The 25,109-nt window shown below is 39.1% G+C and overlaps 1 protein-coding gene across 1 annotated transcript in view; it reads left to right on the forward strand.

Annotated features, from left to right (window-relative positions):
* The window catches only part of PARD3B (par-3 family cell polarity regulator beta), a 1,004,169-nt gene that overhangs the window by 886,928 nt on the left and 92,132 nt on the right, over positions 1-25,109 (forward strand). The window contains exon 21 of the mRNA XM_042949849.1: positions 13,455-13,587. Coding sequence (XP_042805783.1) covers positions 13,455-13,587 — 133 coding nt within the window. The remainder of the gene's footprint in view (positions 1-13,454; positions 13,588-25,109) is intronic.

A 25,109-nucleotide genomic window follows, 5' to 3' on the forward strand; every position in this document is an offset into this window, starting at 1 on the left:
CCAGTGAAAGTCCTAATACTGAATTAATGTTATTCCTGTAGTGAACATCCATTAAGAAGCTCATTTTATTATAAGGGTGCATTGTGACCATTAGCTCTTTTCTTTGGCCCCCTCCCCACTCCTCCTCTCCTTTTTCTCCCTCCAATTCCCCAGATATTTTGGATATAGTATTAAAAAGCTTCTTTGAAGGAGAGGAAGTAATTCCCCTTCTTTTTGTAGTTTATACATTTAAAGCTCTCTCAGATATACAGTAGGATTCAGTTGAAAAAGCCGTCAAGGTAAGTAATAAATAAAGACATAATATAGTGATTCAATTTAAGCCGTCCGGCTTATATTTTATGTAGAACTTGGGAGGGGAAAAAAGAAAAAAAAGCTCCTAGCTAGTGGGCTTGTTTACTCTTGGATAAAAGATGATTTTGTTGTTGAGTGGGAACTATCTCAAAGAAAATGTGATACCTCCTCCTTTCATCTTACATGGCATGTACAAAATGATGGGGCATCATTCAACGTGTTCTTTACTTTTCCTAAGAACGAGCTTCTTTAAACAAAATGATGAATTGATGACATCTGAATGACTATACTTAATACATCTGCAAATAGGGAGAAAAAATAGTTGTTAGTGGAACGGATAGTGATGAAGTTCATGACAAATAGTATAATTCAGGGAAAATATACAGCCACCCATAAACTTCCTGTAGCTGGATATGTGAATACTCATTAACTGTCTAACTGTGCCCCACATAGCATTTTGCTTTCAGTTTATCCACTTAGAAAACCAATACCTGTTACTTTTTAATCTGCAAAGTTACCTTTCTCTAAGAACACAGTAAATCCTTTAGGGGAATGTTTCCTGGGTCGTTAACTCTCAACCGTCCAAATTCTGTTTTCCCCATTTGAGTCTTTGTAGCGCGTCTGTTTTTCTAAGTCCTGCCTGCCTTTTGGCCTTTTTTCTGCTCATTAGTACCTTACCCAAATGAGGGGCTGGGCATGGAAAAGAATGTGCAACTTAAGGCAATTAATTGGGGGATTGTTTACAGCTCTTGGAAAACACTCGCTGGGAAAGAAACTAAAGTTGTTGGTGTAAATTAGAGTTTTGGAAGTCATCTGTAGTGCCTATTTTTCATGTTCTTCCAAATCTCTCATTTCTACGGATAATTGAGAGCTGACTAAAATACTGTTGCCCATAAAGCTTTGGAACTAGGGAAGAAATAAGAAGGAATCGTGTTGATGCAACATATAAGTTACAGATCAGACAGCTGCTTTGCCTCAGTCTGATATAAATAAAACAGAAAAGCATTGTTATGTGAAGTGCCGGGGGGGAAAAAAAAGATACTCAATTATTCCCCACACGTGACTTGGCCATGATGGATAAAAGGCATAATTGACATCATGTTTATTGAAAAAACTAGCAACTGTCACACTGTGGAGAGGCTACTGAAAGCTGGGGGAAGGCATGTTTTTTATTCATTTTCACTGTGGGTTATTTATAGAGTCCAATTGTCAGCAGCGTAGTGCCTAATTTCCCCTCTTCTTTGATAGTCGACGACTCATTCACTTTTCAGATCAAGAAGACAGCTACAAATTGCCCCATGGCACATACTCAGGCACTACCATTACCTCGCCTGAATGGAGCAACGGCTATTTATTAATTAAGATTCTGTGACTACTTTCCCTTAAAGTGCCAGTGAAAATAAAAGTCTTTGTCAACCCATAATGGGTTGGTTTCATTGGCTTTGTTTTGTTTTTTTAACTTTTTGCCCTCCGATTTGGCAGCCAGTGGCCCTGTTCCTAATGGGAAATTTATCACTGTATTAACAATGCGTCATGCTTCATCACCAGTTAATGTTACTGGTTAAACAAGAGCTCTGGTTTTAGAATGTTCAGTTTTCAAGTTGAAAGAAAGGCGCAATGTCCCGTTGCCTTGAACTAAATTGGCCCTCCAGGCACAGTATCCAACAATTAGGGAAGTAGAAATGGGAGAGGACTTTTGTCAGTGATTTGGTCAACCAGGTAGCTTGAACTCTATACACACCCTAGAAATGATTGAAGGTGAGGGTAAGAAAGCCCCACAGAGGTCCACTGGTTCCTTTCATAGTTATGACATGTGGGAGTCAGAGAAAGGAAGGTTCTCCCAGGATTATCCTGATGGAAAGAATAATTCTGATGATGACACCCATCCTATTTGAAATCCTCCAGTGATTCCACATCAGTGTCCCTTCTGGAAAGATTGACGCGTGGAGCTATTCAAGTCCTACCGGCTCCATTTCCCAGAATTTCTCCACCCACTTTCACACGTGTACCGTGCCTGACCATGTGCCCCATCATGCTGCCATCCTTTGACAGGTGATGTGCCTTCCACTGGCATGCCCAGCCACCCTCTCCTTATCCTTGCTCTTCTTTTTTCCTTTTCTCTGGCCTCTGCAAACAGACCTAATCACCTCTCCTCTGGGCTACTGCAGGACTTCATTATGCCTCATGATACTTCCACGGAATAATTGCCACATTGTGCTGTAATTATTTACTTATGTCTCCATCTCCCCCCACAAGGCTGTGAAATATCTCTAGGATCGAGTCTGGGTCTTAATCACCATTACTGCACCAGGGCCACGGGCATAGCAGTATTTAAGAATAAATAAATGTAAGTTTGAATAAATGTACACATCTGAAAGCATTCAGAGGGTTTTTAGAAAACTTAAAAAAATAATTGATGATCTAAGTTTGATACCAATTTGTTACTTTCTATTCCACTTGGAAAAGAAAGTTACCATGCTCCTAAGAAGGATCTTTAAGAATCTGAACATCTTTTAAAAACAACTGAAACCGGCAGTGGGAGATGATAACATAAACTGTCTCTATCCCATAAATCCCTCATGTCAGAAGGTCAACATGAGGTTACAAGGTTACCAGAGCTCACTTTACACCCAGGTAAATGAGAGCTCCGGAACATTCTCGGGTTTGACACCCTTTGGGACCTAAGTAGATGTTAACTTTTTATGTGGCTCTTTGAAGCTGCGAATCTATTTGAATTGGGTAATTATCATAACTCTATTTAAAATTGCAGAAGAGTTCAGCATTTGTGCATATAGGTATAAAAGGAACGAATGGAATTAAGCTAATATCAAAACACGTTCTAAATAAGTTCCTGGACTTAATTGATTTTATGCTAATCATATCAGAATACTGCATATCAAATTCTGTGTTTATGAACTAGTATGACTTAGCCCCATGTATGTGATAATTAAGACCTGCCTCACAGTCACATACCTATGTGACCCACGCATTCCTGTTGGGTGTTTAGACAGTTTATTATATATCCCTTTAATGGGTACGAAAGTAAGGTCTAGCTTCCATATCACATGTACTTAGAAGGTTTTGTCTCCTAACATTTAGTGTTGAGCTCCTTAATCACAGTCTTTCACTTTTTTTAATCAGAACACTTGTTTTTTTTTTTTTCTTTTTTAATATTCTTTTCTCTTTGTTACTTTATTTTCCCAACCTTTGCTATCGGAAGGGGGGGGAAAGTCTTGTTATGTGAGTAAATAATTGCTATTTTTATCTACTGACATTTGGTTACCACAGCAGCATACAATAGCCTATCTTGACTGATACTATCCTCTCAAGCAAAAACAAAACAAAAACAAAAAACCCACCATCCATACACTAAATCACTTACAATCTCTAAATTCTGTAATCGATTAGGCCTTATTTCCTTATTGTCTGAAAGGAAAGGTCTAGCTGTCCAGCTGTCAGGAATCAGTGGCCTTTGATGGCATTCCATGATCCCCTGGGAGAAGACAGACCTTCTACGTTGCTTCCTCTGAGGAGGAAGGAATTTCACGGGGGCCTAGGGAATTCCCAAGGTTTTATGGCCTGCAGCCCACAAAGGCTTATTTTTCCCAGAATTGACCCTAAAAGTTTAATCCACATCTAAATGTCAATATATTCCTAAAACTCAGGCTGTGTTGGATTTAAGCCTAAAATATAATAATTTTATCTTGCAAGTCCTGCAATTGTTGGTGAGAATTTCTTTGAGAAGGGGGGTGTGTGTGTGTGTGTGTGTGTGTGTGTGTGTGTGTGTAGTATCATTAATTTGTTCAAGTACTATATAAGCAACAAAAGTTTATTTCTCTTTAAGTCGCTTTTGTTCAACTCAAGAAGGTGAATAACAGTTAAAATAATACAAGTTGTATAGGTTTCTTCCATTTACTTTTTTATCAATGCTTTGCTAAAAATTTCTTTTGGACTATAAAATTGTTCAAGAAAACTTGGAACATTTAATGTGGAATCATGTCTCGAGGTTAGTTTCTAGAAACAAAAGTTATGCATAGTCAGAATTAACCTTGGAAAACACTTTCGGAGAGGACTGGATTGGACCCTGCCTGTAATCTTTCACCATACCCATCCAACAGAGTTTCTTTTAGCACTGTATCAGATAGCTATTCCTCTGGTTGGACACCAGCTGAAGTGGTTGGCTTGCACATAAGGAGCCGTGCTGTATAAGTAATGCGTATCTTAAAATATTGGAATCATCTAAGGGCACCTGAGTGGCTCAGTCAGTTAACGACCAACTTCATGATCTTACAGTTCATGGGTCCGAGCCGGGCATCAGGCTCTGTGCTGACAGCTCAGAGCCTGGAGCCTGCTTCGGATTCTCTGTCTCCCTCTCTCTCTGCCCCTCTTCCACTCGCACTCTGTCTCTCTGTCTCTGTCTCTCTCTCTCAAAAATAAATAAACATTAAAAACAACTTTTTGAATACTGGAATCATCTTCAGCACAATGTAAAGCATACGTTATGAGAGACACTTAGGAGCAGACACCAGCTGAGGGAAATCAACCCAGCTCATGTCCAGGACCACCTGTTTATTACATGGAATGGCCAATGGGAAAACTATCACTATTTAAATTGCTATTTTCCCCAGGCTCTCATTTCTGTCTAAGCTTAATAATTTGGTGCGTCACTTAAATACAGTTAAATGGTACAATATCACTATAACTCAGCCATTTAAGATGAGCTGTAACTATATGAATTATGGTGCAGAGCATGGTTTATTTGTCATCTTTAACAGAAGACACAGTGGATTCACAGTTCCAAATTGGTCCAAATCTGTTTTTCTTTGCATCTATGCATGCTTGTTTTGCAAAGATGTAGAGTAGAAATGAAAGGCTACTTTTTCTGCCTTCCAGTTTGAACTTTTCAACTATATTTTAAAATCTTTCTCAAGAAATGAAAATTACCATATGAAACACTTGATAGATTCTTTCTGTGACCCCCACATATTTTATATTGTTAATAAAATTGGGAAAATTTTTCAAGACAATGTGTATCACATGTTTATACATAACTTTGAGTGTATCTAAACCACGTAAGGCTCAAAAACACTGCCCTATGTCAGAGGAGATATATTAGAATACTATTCAAAATATGAATAACTCAAATGGATATTTTATGACTAATGTCAAAACTGGCTTCTGAAATTTGAACATAGCCAGAAGGTCATTGTACAGTATCAGAATAATGCAATTATGTGTTACAGGCTTATAATGGCGAGTTGAGGCTGTGAATAATAACTTGTGTGTTGTTGAATTGTGAATAATCATATTGCTCCTAAGAAATTTCCACTTTGGCTAGAAATGGCCATAGAGAAGCAGAATGTTCTGATCAGAGCAGGGCCTCGCATTGTCTCAAGTGATAAAGAGCCAAGGTAGAGCAATGCCTTTTATCAGTAAAGGAGATGACATTGATCTGGTGAGATTCTTAGTCACAACAATCAATCACAGGGGAGAAAGTTGTCCTTCATGCATCAATGAGATTACTTTCAACAGTAAATGGTAGCTGTGGTTCATGGTGTGAGTGGAAATGCTTACCATTATGCAATCAAAAGTGCCAAGGGAAGGGGGCCTTTATTTCCACTAAGGTTTGACTCATTGGGGTCAAGGTCCAGTCCAGGGTTAAGATTTCGTGGACAAATCTTCACGACATAGGAGTCAGAGGGTCAGTTCACCAAACTAGGGATAGAAATACTAAGACGAGGATCTTAAAGAGAGCAGATGCTGAAAACAGAAAACATGTGGAGAAAGACAAAAGGTCAGACTCGGGTTGCCATGGCAAAATCAGGAGCCCAGGTAGGCCAAGTCACATTGTCAGATTGTTGCATCTAGGTCAAAAATGCCACGGGCGGCATCGGATAGCTGGGGCAAGGACCACGTTCAAGATTACAGGCTGAGCTAATACGTCGTTGTGCTTCGTGGTTTTGTCTTCTTCTTTATGACCTTACTTGCTTATCAACCTCTCTGGACCAGTTTGTCAGCCTCCCTACAGGATCCTGACATAAGGAGTGATTTTTTAGAGCCCTTAGAAATGTATATAAATACATGGTTTCCAAAGTTATGTACTAGTATAGAGCACTGTTTTTTTGTTTTTTGTTTGTTTGCAGATTCTGCCACCAGTTTTCTATATGACATTAAATATTCTCTCAAAATGTCCAAGCACTGGTTCTTTACCTATGAAGTAGTATGTCAGAGATAATTGACAAAAGTAGGCCTCGGGGCACTTGGGTGGCTCAGTCGGTTAAGCGTCCGACTCTGGATTTTGGTTCAGGTCATGATCTCACAGTTCGTGAGTTCGAGCCCCACATTGGGTTCTTCAGTGATGGCGTGGAGGCTGCTTGGATTCTCTCCTTCTCTTTGCCTCTCCCTAGCTTGTGCTCCCTCTCTCTCTCTCTCAAAATAAATAATGTTAAAAAAATTTTTTTCTAAGAATCCATGTTTAAGAAAAAAAAAGTAGGCCACAAAATAAAGGGGGATTCTAGATGTGAAAATTGTATTTTGTCTGTTAATATTATTTGCTCTTTCTCTAAACTCATAACTCTTGGAGCGCCTGGGTGGCTCAGTTGGTTAAGTGACCGACTTCGGCTCAGGTCATGATCTCGCGGTCCATGAGTTCAAGCCCCGCGTCAGGCTCTGTGCTGATAGCTCAGAGCCTGGAGCCTGTTTCAGATTCTGTGTCTTCCTCTCTCTCTGACCCTCCCCTGTTCATACTCTGTCTCTCTCTGTCTCAAAAATAAATAAACGTTAAAAAAATAAATAAAAAAATAAATAAACTCATAACTCTTAATACAGTAATTTTTAGGCAGTTGTAGTAAACAAAGGGCTCTTAATTTAGAGTAATTGTTTAATCAACAAGATAACTTAAGTCTGATATAAATTAAATGTGTGTATGAGGAAAGGCATATTCTTGTTATTTAGGGCAATTTTTTTTGCAAAAGTAATTGCAAATCAGGGCCACCTTCATACACAGTGATGGCAAATTTGGAAGAAGTTAGAAGAATTCGTAAAAGTTGTGCATGAGTAGTCAGATGGGTCCCCAAATTTCACTGGACTAAACTTAAAAGCCTTACTTGTCAATGTATCTTTGTAAAAAGAGATATTATTTGTAAGAAATTGGGAGCAGGGGGAAGACAGGGACTAAAACTGGATAATTTTCAGAACTATTCAGGACTAAAATATCACTTGAAGAGTGCTACGGAATTAATCCCCATTAAAAGCCACTATTTATTATTAAATCTCCTTTAGTATATTTGGGCTCACTATATAAGAGTGTTTTCACTGTGGAATGTTAAATCTGTAGAGTATTAGTACAAGTGCTGTTGGGCTATAGTTTCCATAAATCTTCAAAATGCTTTTGAATTAGTGATCATGAGTGCATTTATGAGAATCTCTCAAATTTTTCATTATATTTATGTTTTATTTGTTTATTATATTTATATTTTTTATTATATTTATATCATCAAGAGTGTGAATGCCACAGAATCTCAGGTACTTTTGGGGTTCTGTTCATACTTTGAAAAAACTATGTGTATACACTATTTTCTATGACAGAACTGTGGTACCACTAAATTTGAAATTGAAAGCTATGATTATCTTTAGGTCCTTAAATGCAAAAAGACTAAACAAGCAATCTTTCCCATAGGGGGAGAAACAGGAAGAGAATAGCATCTTGGCATTCTTAAAGGGTGCAAAAGTGTTTTCCTTTGCTCCATATCTTTAAGACGCTAATCCTTTTTGATAAAACTTTTTAAATCACACCCTTTTGTAAATATAGAAAGAATAACACTATATTTATATAATTAAAATATTTATGGTAAGCATCAAAATAATATTTTTATAGTAATTCATAAAATATTAAAGAATCTGTCAAATCCCAAACTCAAAAACACTCCCTAGTCTACCGATTACTGTTGACATGCATTCATCTAATTTAAATGGTTTTTTTCAGCGAGTTTGTAGGATTATCACATTAGGTAGGAATATTCCTGTTAAGGTTCCATTCTATAAAGACTGTTTCTTAACCACGTGGCCAGTTCTGGACCCCAGGCTGGTACCTTCAAATGAGGGCTGTACTCACCATAGTCAAACACTTCTTATTTAAAATGGAAAACCACATGTCTCGAGGCTATCTGAAAATGACACAGCTCTTTGGAATTCGTTACATACAGTTTCCTCGTAGGGTGCATGTAGTTACATGCATGCAAACTCAGGCACACGCACAAAGTCATTGCGGATTAATTCACAAGTCCAGCAATGGTTCATTGCTAGCAATCAGTTCCCTCTCATGTAGCCAGTGGTGAATTGTACCAGGAGCATCGCTGGACGCCTCTCAGTCCTGGTCTTGGTCCAGAGTTTCTCTTTCATGTGGGATCTCCATCTTCTGTTGATTCCCCTTTGCACCCCATTCATTTTTATACCACTTTCCCACAAAAGCTTGTCTAGAGATGTAATACTAATTACACAGAAATCCAGCATCATTCTTTAATGAATACAGACTTCATTGCATGTATATCTATTGCTTTAGCTACTTCGATTTCTATTTTTATTGCAAAGATCTGTGCAAATAAAAGAATATCAAAAGGTATGGCTATAAATGTGCTCTGTTAAATTCCCTGTGCCTTGAAATGCCTGTGAACTTGTGCTACAAAATGCCTGCTGCATTTTAATGCCTTTCTTGCAGAGCAACATGATATGGTAGGAATCACACTGGTCCTGAAGTCACACAACCGCTGGTCTGCCATCCACCAAGTATGCTACTTAACTGCTTTGAGCCTCGGTACAGGCGTCTGTGAAATGTCACTGACTATGTCATCCTTACAAATTTGACTGAGGATTAAAGGAGATGATGTATGTAAAGCATAAATATTACACTTAGGGCATCATAGAAGCTTAATACATGTTAGTTTCTTTTCACCAGCCTGCAGCACTAATGGGAGGAGACCATGGCATACACATATGAACACTCTGCGTAAAATGTACTTCAGCTGAGGTCACCATAAATTAGGAGCGTATGAAGAATAAGAAGAATCAGGGTAGATTTCAAAGGAGCAGATAATGCCTGACTGTGATGTTTATTGCATAAGGAAATGTATTACTATAGGTTTACTGCATTTGGGAATATATTACTATAGGTGGCTATGAAGAAAATGACATGGTTTCTGAACTCCTTGACAACTTTAAACTCTGTCCAGCTCTAAAGTGTACTAAAAAGAGCCTGCTTAACTATGCATCTGCCTTTAAAGGCATAAGCAGTCTAATGTACAAGAAATCACTACAACATAAATCGTGTTTTGCTATGCTGCTTGCATTAATGTTACATAAAATTTCAGCACATTGAAAGTGCAGGAGCAGCACTGATTATCTACATATGAATACAGGTGGAATAGGGACTTTTTTGGTGAGCGTGGCCAACCTTTACTTCATCCAGGGAACAAATAATATAGAAAGGCTAATCTTCTAAGTAGGAACTTGGAGGTGGGGTTATTGATACTCTGGCTGCTTTTATACAGTTGCAAGACTATTGGTGTGATATCATAATCTAATGAAACTTCTGAAGCTATTATGCAAAAGGTTCCTCAGCATCAAAAGATGCTTCAGAATCTCTTGGTAGATTGGTAGTGGCTTTCTGAAGTTCTGGGTTGAGAAGGATTCTAAGGCCATGTCTAGGTTCATCAGGAAGGAAAGCTGTAATTGATTGCCTAGGTCCTTAGGTCCGCTCTGGGCAGGAAGTGGAAGGAGTAAAAGCCTGTATCAGTGTATTTGTTATGTAAGTGGTGCATATTTTATAGCTATTATAATTATTGCTACTGTCATGACAAAGGTGTTTTTATATTCCTCTTCGAATTTCTACATCTTCAACACAAAATGGCATCAATTAACTGCTTTCGTCACAATAGCTGTACATGCCATTTTTATTGACTTGATGGTAAATGTGTACTATCTGTGGAAAGGAGCTGAAAAATGAAATCAGAATTTGATCTTCCTCATTTTATTATATTAAATGCTTAATAAAATTAAGGGGAAAAGTCTAATACAGCTACTTAGGGCAGGATGAGGGTTGAAGAAAAAAAAAGAGGGAGAGAGAGAGAGAGAGAAGGGTGAGATGCAGTCCTGGGTTATTATGAAAGGTTTGCACCATTTCCTTTAAAATATTCACACAAGGGAGAAGATACAGCGTGTTCTGCACTTATATGGTCCATGACTTTCTAGACTTTTTCCCTGTTTTTTCTCTGAAGCCAGATTTCTTTTCTGGGTAAATAGTCATGTTCCTGTCAGCCACAGGGGATTTTCTGAATCCTAAACAGCTGATTTTGTATTCCTGCCCCATTCCCTTTATTTGAGGACTAAAATCTGATCAAACCCATATTTTTTTTATTTTTAAATTTATGTATTTATAGACATATGGGAGAATAGTTTATAGTCTGAGTATGATTTTTTTTCCATCACAAATGTAGGAAAATTGGGGGGAGTTTTAAAACAGGGTCTTATCAATTTTTTCCCCCCTTATTACTGATGACTTCATCCTGCTTGAATTCAGCGCTTCAATTTCTTTCGGTAAACTAATAGATTATGTATGCAATGTTTTCACCGTGTTGATTGAACTCATCTGGTGAGTTAGAGCATGGCTCACACATTCACATCATTGGCAGAAGCCTGTGCAGTGCACGCGGGCACGGGAGTCAGCTCACAGTACTCAAGAGGAGGGGAAACTGGTCCGCCTAGAGCTAGTCCACCTTGCCTGCCTTCTCACTGTTCGGAAAAGCATATCAGACGTTCCTTTGTATTATTGTTGTTATTGTCTTTTTCAAATGTTCAGAACCTTTTTTAAGTTTGTTTATTTTTTATTTTTGAGTTGACACACGTTACTTTAGTTTCAGGTGTGCACCATAGTGATCCAACAGTTCTTTTATGTTCTGCTGTGCTCCCCACGGGGGTGGCGGCCATCTGTCACCACACAACGTGGTTCTGGTACTCTTGACCCTGTTCCCGATGCTGCACCTTTCGTCCCCATGACTTACTCATTCCAGAACCGGATGCCTGTACCTCCCTCTCCCCTTCACCCATGTTGCTCTTCTGTTTCCTCCCTCCACCTCTGGCCACCACCAGCATGTTCTCTGTATTTACGAGTCTCATTTGTGCATTTTTGTTTAGAAACCTTCTACTTTAAAAAAAAAAAAAAGCGTAGTGGAGAAACAGAACTATCTGGAGAGTTTTTAAATGCAGATTGGAGAAAAATAAAGATACGTGATACCCAAGGGTTTGTCTTTTCTTAATAAAAAGCCTTGGCTACCGGGTGTCTATAGAGTGATGTAGGAAGCCCAGACCCCATGTGAACTTTGTAGAGATATTGTGAGACATCACCGATTCGCTGTGAATCCAGTTTGGGAAGAATGCTTTTCTGCCACAAGATGTCCACTCACCCTTTTCTTTTTATGGTTTACAAGTATCATTTCAAAAAAATTTTTTAACAAAATAGTAGATGACTTCTGTTGCTTTCAGACATCTCCTTTAATGAGATGTCTCATTTAAACTTAAATCTCCACTGTAATATGTGGGGATCTTCTGGCAGGCACAGCTCTTCACGGTGGGTCTCTTCCTCCCTTTCACCACCTCGCCTGTTCCCCTTCCCTGCCCCCTCCCACGTACTCTGTATACTAGAGGGGTGATCCTCAGACCCATCAAACACAAGTGTCCTTATGGCGAACACGTTGCTATGAATTGAGTGAAAGAACCAAAATTTGCAAGTGATATGCTTCTGTCATTTATTAGAGTAAATTCAAAATGTCCCTAAAGTCACCAGTACTCATTTTTATTCTAACTTGTTTCCTAAAGGAGAAGGGGAGAGGAGTGTGTTTTGCCCACGGTGTATGTGAGCCAGGGCAAAAGAAATTGAGGACCACTGCTGGCCCAGACTGACTTCTTTGCACACCCCCAAAGCAAGATGCTTCCTCATTTCTGTCCTTTGCGCTTCCCTTCCCTCCACCTGCAATTTCCCCACGTCACTTGTGTAGCTGTTGAGCACCTATGTGTCCTTCAAGACTCAGCTAAGGTGTCGCCTCCTCTGTGGAGCTTTCCGTAGGCTTCTTCCATGGCCCTGCCCTCCCCCAATCAGCTTACGCAGCCTTTGTCCCTACAGTCCCTTTTGGGACCGCTATTGTAGCACCTGGCTTGTAGTCTTCTATATCCTTTTCAGACCCCTGCCTCCCAGACCATGTGTTTTTTGCAGACAACGGCTACGAACTGTTTGTTTTCATGTCCCCCCTGGATCTTAACATAGGGTCTGGCACAGTAGGACACTCAGTTATGCCTCAGACGAACCAGAGAAGTTGAACAATTGTTGAAATCTGCCTACCGTTCCCCTCTTGCTTCCCAGCCCTGAAATGCATCACATGATTTTGTTCTGTTGAAATGATCATGACAAATCCGAGTTAAAAGGGAGCTACTGGCTGAACAGTTTGGGGTTGCATGGATGAGAACTGGAGAAATGGAAATTCCTAAGAGAAAAAAGTGACTGAAGTGGGGAGGGGAATCGTGGACAAGTAATGAAGAAGGCACAGTCTACTGTCACCCGTTTTTTTATTTTTCTTTTTACGTCTTGATATGGCTTCTCCCTTCTCTGCTTTCCCTATGTCCTGTGTGCCCATATACTGACACGGATCCTACCCCCCACGCCAAAAACTCATCAGTGTCATTGAAATGAAGACCAGCACATGCCAACTCTGTGTCACATCCAATATTCGGGTCAAACAACTGGCCTCAAATTTGCAACTTCTTATTTGAGAAAATGAAATACCTACTTTAAAATTAACCAAACTCTGTGGATATGATTATAAGAAAAAAGTGATAGCTCTTTTAATTGCTCTTAAGGTCAGGACCTTATCTTACCTTTTCACTCAAAAGGCATTTATTCATCCCAAGTCAGATGTTTTGACCCTTAGAGCTAAATGTATTTACATAAAGACCATTTTTGTTCACTTTTATTACCGATTTTACAGTTTTCCTAGCATATTTGAGTTACATTATTGAATCTTCTAAATTTGGATGCTAGCTCCTTTACCAAGATCAAAAAGTGAGTGTCCAGGATGATGTACACCGGGTGACCGTGTTTGTTTGATTATGTCCTCTAGTGGCCGTCCTCCAAGCGGAAGCACTGATCGAATCCAGAAGTTGCGGAAAGAGTATTATCAGGCACGGAGAGAAGGTTTCACCTTATATGAGGACGACGAGGGAAGAGCAAGGCTAGATTATGACTTTCACTGGGTAAGCCCATGCATGCCTGATTCCAATCACTGAATTCATCTTTACTGAGATCATTGCGAGCAGAACACGGCTAAGAATGTTCTATCCATATCAACTTATATTTAGGTTACTTGAGTTTCACAGATATGAACATTACCCAAACCACAGCCATCTTGTCCCACAGAAGTTGTTTACATAAATCAAGCCACACTAATGCATAGTAGTTTATTTTAATTGCTTTCATATTTACTCTCTGTTGGACTTGTATACCAATGTGTTAGGGTGGAGCAGATGGTCGATATTTTAAAGAAGACAAGGAATCTTTGTCATCATCTACTGAGCCTTAATCTTTGCCTTCCATCTCTTGGGTTTCAGACATCTGGGCAAGCATTAACAGACCATGCACCATAAGCCATCTTTCCTTTGGAAAAGGTTATTAGACATAAATTTCAGAATGGTTCTCTTCAGAGATATCTGTTGTTTGTATGTTGCATCGGAACAATTCATTTTGCTGATCGCTAAGATACTTTTATTTTGAGATGAGAACAGTCTTAGTATTAGAGGGTTCCCTTTGCCAAATCCTTCAACATTTACAGACTGAAAAGCATATTGTGTCCTCTAAAGAGAGATTCTGTGGGTTTTTCCAGGATAGCACGATTCATTCTCTTGTCTTTTTCAAGAAGGTAAGTCCGTACTGACAAAATACACTTAACTTTTGAATATCCACAAAAATACCAGAGGAGAGTACTTAGAGATGGATTAAAGTACATGTCACATACTCGGAATAGTGCCTGCACTGAGCTGGGGTTCAATAAATCTTGGCTCTCGTTACCAGTGTTATTGGGGCAGAGCTGTACGTGGTAATAGTGATGTCCTTGCGTGATGTCAGCTCTCACTCACCCTATTTGATGGTTACTGCCTTCTACTACGGTTTTTAGTGCTGTTTTGAGAGCCACATAAAGAACTCTCTTATCCCTGGTGGCCACTAAAGACACCAGCTCTTTTGAAGGACAAATCTATTAAAGGAAAGTTTCCTTTCCTGATTTGTACACTCATACTTATGCTCACCAGGTCGGGGTTGGGAGAGTAGAGTCCAGAAACCAAGCTGATTCCCTCTATCTTTCACTCTGGTGCCATGGCACCCCAGGCGTAGCACCTAGCACTTTTACACTAGCGTTTGAAAGTCAACGGCAGCACCCACCACTGTTGTGCAGAGCAACTGAAACTCCTCGGCCCAGTAGTTTCTTCCTTGTATGATAGGCTTTAAAAACACTAATCAGAAATGCAAATTAAGGATTGGCAGTCTCCTACCAAATGGCTTTGGCCTCTTCCAGAGATAGGCACTTTGTAACTATAGATCAAAACAAATAGCTTTTTATTGGTTTTATTACAGATGTTAGGATTAAACAGAATGGCATTTACAGTGATGGGGCCACTGGTCACCCAGACTCTCACTAACAGAAGCGAAAGATTTCCACAGAAGGACAATTTAAATAATAATTCATTTCAAACTTAACTGAGATCAACATATTAACTTTGATGACGGACCGTATGCATAAGGTTCTGCTCCCTTGATGAAACAAATAAGCAATCAAATAAGAGAAGTCATTCTCACCATAAGCAGAACAGAATACCATGTCCAGGGCATTGAAAAGTTCTCCATCTCAACACCACTGTGAATTCCTATGAGCAAAATAAGACAAGTAATTTTAGACCAGGAAGTCCTGGTTGTTTTGACCTTACTTTATAGGATCCCCTTATGTCAAGCTGAAAGGCTGAAGATACTTAACCTTCATGAGACCTGGAGTTTCCCGACCTTTACCAATCGTGAAATGGATAACCATCCACTCAGGTCCTCTCTATCTTAATGATTCAATTTTTATTCCAAGCAATGCGGAATTAGACAATCTAGTGAATAAAGAAGTATCTCTATATTAATTTGTGTTTCCCATGCTCAAGTGTATTGAGCTTTGCCAAAAGCGACTGACTTTAACGTTTCCCACACAAGTGGGGACTAAGGCTTCCCAAAGGGATGCTTGTGAAATGCACTCTCATAAAAGACTAGTGCTCTTTGGGATCGCCTGAGATATTCCAAACCAGGGATTCAAATCTCAGCAACCTTCCCTTCCATCCCCCCAAGCCAAGGAAAAACACTGGTATCTTTTGTCCAGCACAGGCCAGAGAAATTACACCGTTGTCTTCCTACTTTTGGGTAGATCTAGGAAAGCAAGTTTAGAAAGTTAACATTTCATTCCTGCCGGTCAACCAGACCCAACAAGGCAGCTTTTATTCAGGCTGTGGTTCCTAATCAGTCTGGTCTTTATCGTCAAGGACAGTGCTTGTTAAAATTGGATCATCAGCCCCTGAAAGAGAAGGGTGAGGCCCAAGAGAGGGCTCCCGGGTGCTTCTCTACGTGGTCATCAAGATTTCCAACCCACAATTCTAGAAATAGGACATTGGCAGGGTGCCTGGGTGGCTCAGTAGGTTAAATGGTCTGACTTTGGCTCAGGTCATGATCTTGCAGTTCGTGAGTTCAAGCCCCGTGTTGGGTTCTGTACTGATAGCTTGGAGCCTGCTTTGGATTCTGTGTCTCTCTCTCTGCCCCTCCTCAACTCATGCTCTGTCTCTAAAAAAATAAATAAACATTAAAAAAAGTTTTTTTAAATAAGACATTGATTCCAATCACTGCAGTAAGCAAAGTAGTTCACCTTCTCTAACAAAATCATTACATGGACCAACATCATCAAAAACCACTTTCATGGACTCAGAACTTCCCGGGCCAGGTACCTCAGATTTAGAAGCCTGATAAATATTCCCCGGATCCACACAATACTGGAAAGCTTCTAAACTATTGAGAAGGGAATTACCTAAGAACTAAATAGACCAGAAAGAATAAATAAAGTTCCCTAAAATAAAATACAGAAAAAATAAATTAAGTTGCCTAAGAACCTACTAGACCAGAAAGAATAAAAGTATGTGCCCAAAGGTCTTGAAAGCCAAACTGGTAAAGCAATCACCGGAAAGGTTATTAGGATCTTTGAATTTTTTTTAATATATTGTTGTTAGCGATACTCATAATTCTACCTCATAATTCTACCTCAAACTTTCTGATTTTCCCAGGCCATCCTATAGGTAGTTCTATGTCCAGTGGCTTAGAGCGGAAGGCTTTCCCCACTGCTCTCTTGAGTTCTCACTTGCTCCATAGCATTTGCATCTGACTCTCTTTTCTCTCTGTCTCTTGTCCAATTTTAACAAATATTTGCTCTGTCTTAATAGAGGCCAGGTGCCAGTCCCAGAATATATCATCTCTACCTTGGGAGAACTTACAGTCTAGCCAGGAATACAGACATCTAAGGCCAAACTAAAAAAAAAAAAAAGGCCAATAATATATGTGAGAAATTCTGTAGTATAGAGAGGGATTCGCTTTGAAATGAGCTCAGTGATAGCAGTTAATTCTGCTGGAGGCCGGGTGTGCAGCCCAGGGTGCTGGGAATTCTAGAGAGACCACTTAGGAGTCGCCTCGTTGGACATATTTGGTCCTTTTTGTCTCAAATATGGTGGTTTTCTTTTTCCCAAAGGAGATCCTGATTTATTCACTTCATTTGTGTTAAAATAAATGAACACACACAGATTGCAAGGTTTGTAAATACGGACATGAGACCTTACAAATCTTTTCAACCAGTCTGTTCTGTAGCTGTTTTCTCATGTAGACTCTGAAAAGCTGTAAAGAACAAGTTGAGAGAATTTCAATGACTGGAAGTGAAATGGCCTGGCGAGTTTTTATAGGCCCAATTAAGTAAGATATGCTAGCTGTGACATGTTCATATTTGCCAAAAGAAAACATAATACCTGTTATCTCCTGGTATTTTATTTTCTGTAAAACTTGTTAAGACAATCACAGTCCTCTGGCAATAAGCTGGGGTATTTTTTATTAGCAGATAAAGATTATCTGCTTATTTAATGGCAGCATGAATATCCTGTAAGTAATTTCAGAAATGGGATGGCTCCAGAGTTTTCTAAAAAATATTAGTACCTTTATTATTGTCTTTTTTTCAAGAGCTGCATGGCAAATACTATACACATCCTCCTGTTTTTAACTCTCTGGCTAAAATAAGAATTTTTATCTAAGAAAGGGGTTTGTAAACATTTAGATGGGAGGAGGTACTATAGTTTCCACTGTCATAAAATAGATGGTACTGTATGTATCTTTTTGGCAAAGGGGATTGGTTCAAGTGATGGTTGGGTGAATAAAGGAAAACACTCTGGAAGATCTGTGCACCCTATCATGAGGATGGTCTAGGAGCGAACTTGAAAAAAACATGGTTGGCAGCTGTGTAGACGAGAAAGATACATCCGATGAATTCTGCAGTCAGAGGAAAGGGAGAGCAAGATGCTGGGATCCTGCTAGCCATCTTAGGAAAGGGATTTAAGATGGAATGTGTAATAGCCATGAAGTGTAAAAACTATCAGAAGGTTATTTTCTAAATATTTGGGATAAAAGAAATGAGGTCCTGCTGCCAATGGTCCAAAACCAGAATTGAGTTGTCCGTATTTTCCATCTCTGCACCTTAACGGCATCCGAAAAAAAGCTAAGGATACCAGTGAAAATTTCTGGATTAGTAAATGGCATTTAAGTCACAAAGAACAGGGATCTAATTTAAACTGGCCTAAGCAAAAAGGGAAGTTTTGTTGGCTTATATAACTTTAAATTCCATAGGTGTATCTGACCTCAGGCAAAGCTGGGTCCAGTTCCATTGTTATTCTCTCTGTAGGCAGGATTCTTAGGGAGCTCCCTAAAAGCTCCAACCCAACAACTTTATAAAAGAAGATTGTCTCAGGGCACTTGGGTGGCTCAATTGGTTAAGCGTCTGACTTCAGCTCAGGTCATGATTTCACAGTTCATGAGTTCAAGCCCCACATCGGGCTCTGCGCTGACATCTCAGAGCCTGGAGCCTGCTTCAGATTCTGCCCTTCCATCTCTCTCTTTCCCTCTGCCCGTCCCCCGCTTGTGCATGCTCTCTCTCTCTCAAAAATAAATAAATAAAAACATTTTAAAAAATAAATAAAGAAGATTGTCTCACCCCCAGTACATCTAGGAATGGCTTATTAACTCAGCCTGGGTCACATACCCACTTCTGAACTCCCCTGGCCAGAAAGATGCATTACTTTTACTGGCCGGAACTAGGTCACGAAGTCTGCCCTGGAACCAGAAAGTAAGATCAGGCCTACGCAGATCCCATGAATGAGTCTAGATGAAGAGGTAGTCCCCAGAGGAAAATCAACTTACTAATCAACAGAGGAAGGCAAAAATGGATGTCAGGCCTGATTTGTAGTTGTCTACTCTAACTTCTGGTTTTAATAACAATATAAACTTTCTTCATCTTAAATTTTTAAGAAAGAGTACGAAAAGGCCTTTCCCTTCATGTATTTTCCTCTTTATAGTTAGAAAGAACAGTTCTATTGTCAGTGTTAAACTTGCTGCCATTACTGGTAAAAGGAGAAACAAGATTTATTTTTGTCTACTGGTCCAGGATCTTTAAGCCATTCCAGGAACCCAGGTAGCTTCACTAAATTATACATGAGAAATTATGCAACCTCTGGCTACTTATTTAGACAGGCAAATGACATTTTGATTCACCCCAGACCTAGGAATTTGCTCTGGTGGCAGGGGTGGGGGATGAGGGGGCGGGGGGGGGGGGGGGGGTTGGGGAGTGGTCAGGGAGGCAATAGAATTCTTTGAAATGACTAAAAGTGGCTCTCTTTCTTTGGGTAGAATTGCCCTACCTATATCCTCAAGGATTGTTGTTTTGTGATAAATATAGATTCTATATACATATATCAAATCATTATTTTGTATACCTAAAACGAACACAATGTTGTATGTCAATTATATCACAGTTTTTAAAGAAAGGATATATTCTGTTGGTAAAAGCTCCAAAAGATAGAATGAGATAAAGAATTAGAGCCATCAAATATATACATCTACTATCATAATTTAGCGCCTACCATATACCTTCCAGTCTCTTCTCAGTTGATGAGCCCTCATTAGCTCCATAAATAGTTCCTTCCCAATGTGTCCCTCCACCAACACATTAGTGTTTTTCCCAGATTTCTTAAAACAGCTGAACTGAGGAGTGGAAGAGGTACCAAAGCAGAGTGAAGAGGAGAAGAAAACACATCCTGTCTATGAATTGGGTGGATTTTGGAAGGGCATGAGGTTTGGTCAACATCAAATGCCAGCTGGAGAGTTGAGACTTGCTCACTTTGATTTAAGGAAGTAGTGAAAATGTGAGGGAAAAAGACAAAATACATTGAAGATTTTTTTTCTTTTGGTTGTTAGTTTTAGTTCTTTATATTTCAATGTGGCTTTCATGGGAACGTGTTGGCATATTAGCTATATGGAGATCATATGAATGAATTTCTAGCTTTTAAACATAGTGTAAATCATTTTGAAAGAAGGCAACATATTTATAGGCAATTCCCAACATAGAAATACACTGTGTTTCAGAAACCCATTTAGAAATTGGCAATTTGGAACTGGGGATGGTTTTCCCATGGGGGAGAAAAAAATGGTTGGTTGTTAGGGTCCCAAACCAGTCTGCAAAAGCCCACTAAAACCCAATCCCCTTGTGCTAATCACAGACAATAACCAAAGAGCCCAAGAGCAGGGGGCCATCAGGGCCAGAGGGAAGAGAAGGAAATTCCTTTCTTCTTTTCTGGGTACACCTTTGAGACCTTCTAGCCCCTTCTCATCTACCAGTCTTCAAGTGTCTCCCCAGGTTTCTTGACCCTTAATCGCCCTTACCTCCTCATCATGACACCCCACTTTGGACCCACCTTTTCCCCCAGAGTGCTCAGAAGTCCAGAGTTCTCTCTCTGCCCCATCCCTGTCTTCCCACAAAGCTCCCTTTCTCTCAGGCAGTTCATCTCAGCTATACTTTTCGGGGCTGGGGATGGGGATGCACATAATCTAACCCATAAAAGTTCTTAACATCCCCTAAGAGACTTCTCTTTTTAAAGAAGATATTTGATTAACCCTAATAAAATCCAAAATTAGGCCCTATAGGGCAAGTGTAGAAGGAAGAAATGAGAGAGGAGTTAATGGAATCTACCCCTGGGAACTGTCTATGACATAAAGGGGCAAGGGCCCTTGGCTGATGCCTTGGTGTTACTCCACAGCCTGAGGTTTCTCCAACGCTTCACTTTTATGTATGAGCTGTCTCTAGACTTCCCAGTCTGACTGGCTTCCTGTGGGCATTGACCTGATTCTGAAAGTGGCACCAGTTTGTCCTATAAACTGGTCCTCACCTCCCCCAAAGGAAGCCTTTTGTGTCTTAGTCTGCCCTCTGTGGCTGTGGTCCATGGCCAGTTGCTACAACTAACATGGAGCATGTCCCGACTAAAATTCTGCCCTGAAGACAGCTACTGTAAGCTATGCCTGTCTTCACATCTGGTCACATCTTAGACCTAATAATATAGCATGTATGAGAAGCATTTTAGCATAATGTCTTAATGCATGGACCCTGAAGTCAGACTGCCTACATTCACATCCAGGATATATCACTTACTAACTTGGTAAATTTGGACCATTTCTTTAACCTCTCAGTCTTTTTTAAAACTAGGATAATAGTTCTCCTGGGACTCATATAAATATTGTGGCAATTAAATGATTATTACATGTAAAGCACTCAAAATATTGTCTGGCATATAGTAAGTGTTCAATAAATGTGAGGATTTTTTTTTTTAAATGGTGCACATACTGAGGTTTTTAGAAATAATATATTCCATTAGGCAAACAACCATCCTACTTTGTCATGATTGGAGCTTAATTAACGCTTTCTGTTATTCCAGAGTCCTGGGACATTACACAACACACAAAGCATTTAGGAGACCTTCCAGTCATACACACTCTGGTTGTCACTGAGGTATAGCCATAGTCCCTTCAGGTGGTGACTCTCTGGCCTGGTTGTAAGAGACTTTGGCAAAGCCCATTGGTCAAAAGGTCAATAACTATTTCCCTCTCTCCCAAACACAAACTTTTTCTTCAAAAGTACGCTTCTTTCATCCTTGACCCCGGGGGCGCACCTAATCTCTTTAATGAGCTTATGCTAAAATCAAAGACCCAAGACCAGAAGAAAGAAGTTTCTGCTTTCAGCTCTGCAAAACCCCGAAGCAGAGAAATACCAGGCTCTAGTTAATGACTTAAAATAGGAGGTGGAGGGGAATATAAAGAGAATATGTGCAAATTATGTACTCGGTAAGTTATACTACAACCTGATTAATAACAAATATGAAATCATTTACTCAGTGCTGACTTCAACAGATATGTGTCACTACCTTATATACCTTATATAAATTATTCCAGACAATAAATCCATGAGGTAGGTATTTTTAGTCCTGTTTCACAGTTGAGAAGATTAAGGTTTTAAGACCGCACCACAGTCAACAACCATTAGCAAAGCTGATATTCTAACGTGTGCTAACTCCTAGTAGAAAGAGAAGGAGAGGAGCATCACTGTGGCAGCTGTTTAGATATATTTTTTACATGAGATGTTTGGAAGAAAGGGAAACTCTGAGTATTTGTTTATAAGCCCATACAGACTGTGCCTCTGTTAAACTACTCTTTAATTAGCACTCTTACAGTTTTTTTTAACTCAATGGTATTGGTATTGTTTCATCAGTTCTCTGTAAAAGTCAAAATGAAATCATTCTTTTTTGCTATAATCAAATAAGTTAGCCTATCTCTGGCTTAAACCCAACCCTAAATACCAAGAAACAGAAAAAGAAAGTTCAAAACCACATTATTTTTCCATAATATGTCAAATAACCCTATGCGATACTTACATTAGAGTGAAAAACAGAACTCTTTCTGCTTCTAATGAACAATTAATTCCAGCTCAGGATGTCGAGTTTAGAATAGGTTAAGTTCCCCCAAACCACAACCGTTTGTGTTGGATCATGGTTAAAACCCAAAATTCCAACTTCTACAATAATCACATTCTTTTCTTCTACTGCAATGGGAGAAATGACCATTTTATGTAATATTGGAAAAACCATCGCCTATGAATTCCAGATTTCCTAAACTGTTCTCAAAGCTGTTTAAAATCAGTTGGCTATGTTTTATTTTAGCAAAGCTCCAAAATTCTGAAATTAACTTCGGGTACTGAATTTTTTCATTGAAGATGTTTGGAGTGGAAGATATGAGATACATTTTACTGGCATTCATAACACCTGTATCGCTTAACCTTGATGACAATTAAGACCCAACCTGAGCCATGTTTGTGTTCAGATCCTGGAACCCAAAATGGTCCCCTCCGACAGCTTCCTGTGTAATTAGCCAATCAGATCACTGTGGTGGCCATCTTGTTCTTTCAGTTTAAGAAAATTTTCAAACCAGAGTTATTTGCAAGCTTACCATCATTTGGTTCTTATTAAGCAGTAACAAGTATGGTGTTATGGGAGAAAGAAAACTCACAGAAACGCTCCTCTGCAATAGGAGGAACACTTGAATAAAAGAGAACTCTAAAATGATTATAATCACTACAGCAATTCTGAAATGGCCGTTCTCCACAAGAAGAATGACCACTTTTGAATACAATCGTAATGACACATATCAGAGCCTGTGACTTTACAGTTCTGTGAAATTCATTTGTTTCTCTGTGTTTACTGCTGAGGCTTGAAATCATAGTGCTAATTTTCAGAGTGTCTATGAGTAAGTGTAAAAGTTGATTTCAGCCAGGCACAGGAAAACTTTCCATTTATTCAAGTAAATGATCTAAGAAGAACTGGTATAATGCTGTTATTATAAACAATTGAGAAATAGTTTCTTTCCTAGCTCTGAGATAAGACTTTTGTAAAGTAATGGAGTTCTTGGGTTTTATCTCCATCGGGCTTTCTTCAAATGATTTAGTTCATTCTGTGTCATCTTTCACTAAGACATAGCCCCGTTCCCTAGCCAGCAAAGCCAAAGCAACACATGAGGGAAATAGCTTTTCTGCCTTTATTCCCTTGTTGGTTTATTCGTTCACTGAATACTTAGCGATTTGTATTCAGTATACAGCAAGCCCAACATTTGCATCAACACTTAACAACAAAGAAGGAAAACCTGACTGGGGAGGGGGTGAGGTTGGAGCGTGTGCACAAAGACATTGTTTTGAAATTTCTCCTTAGAGAAACAGTAGGAAATGTTGTATGAGAAAGACATTCTCTGTCATGATCTGATGGCTTTCCTCTAATGAACCTTCTGGCTCACTCTATGATAATGGATACCCCCAAACGATGTGGAGAAATCTCCATTTTTCAGTTTTGCTTTCCCATCGTCACTAATTGCCAGAGGTCCAGATTGTTTCTGAAGAGCAGAAACATTTTAATTGTAATTTTTTATATAGATCAGCTACTTTTCTTTTATTCATCTATTTAGTATGGACCAGGTTGCCTGTTTTCCATGCAGTTCCCTTGACAGTAACTTCCCCAGGTTTAAATTGTCAGGCAGTACTTTACTAACAAAATGTGTGTGCTTATAAAGGAATCAGAGACTCACATTCCAGAGGCACTCATGGTCTCACAATTACCGTGAGTGATGGCCGGAAAAAGTCTCTTAACATAATACTTAAATTGGTGATTGGGAAAAAAATGCTATGGGATTTTAGCAGTTTGTGGTTGATGTGTGGTTCTAGAACTATTTTTAAATTTCCAAGTTTTAGAAAGTGGATAACCTGCTCCTGTTTCTACATATAGATGTGTATATGTAAGGTTAAAAAAAAAAAAATCTAGTCCTCAAGTACACAGTGATAGGGGAATGAAAAGATGACACACAAACAGAAAAGAACTGAAATTTTGTTTCAAACATTTAACATTTTCACTTAGTTGATTCATAAATTTAATTTATCAGAAATTTGAATAGTGTCCCAATGAGAAGCTCTTACAATTTTCCTAACTTTCTTGAAGATCTTAACTCTAAAATAAGACGTAAAGCTGTTAATTTCCTATAATCAATTAAGCAAAAGAATAAACTCATTCTCACTTATGTGGTACATTTTGGGCCCCAATATTGAAGGACAAAGTTTCAAAGCATATGGTTTTTCATTTATTCATTTATCAATTAATTCCTTAGACCTTAATTTTTGTGGCAAATTTCTTTCTTTGTGCCAGAAATTTACTTGACTCTGAGGATTCAAAAGTGAATAAGAAGTTCATGTCTGGTGGGAAAGGCAGACAGGAAACATAATTTCGAACATAATGAGAAATTTAGAAATCATTGTACAGGAAAAAAATTGATAATCAAACAAATAGGAAAAGGAGACTAATCAATGAACCAGATAGATTTGCTTTAATCCCTGCAAAGTTTCCTTTTTGCCTGCATTTAGGGCATTCTGCCTCCACGTAAGCTATTCCAATGCCCTTTGGAATTTCAAAGCAAATATGAAGTGGCTTTTATTATGTTTCACGATGATACTTTACGCCCAACCTCTCATTTTGAGGATTTGAGCATTTGTGTATCACATCTGTCCCAATTACTGAGTGAGACCTACCCTAGAGGGTAG

This window comes from Panthera leo, chromosome C1, assembly GCF_018350215.1.
Source record: "Panthera leo isolate Ple1 chromosome C1, P.leo_Ple1_pat1.1, whole genome shotgun sequence".
In the NCBI taxonomy this organism is placed as follows: Eukaryota; Metazoa; Chordata; class Mammalia; order Carnivora; family Felidae; genus Panthera; species Panthera leo.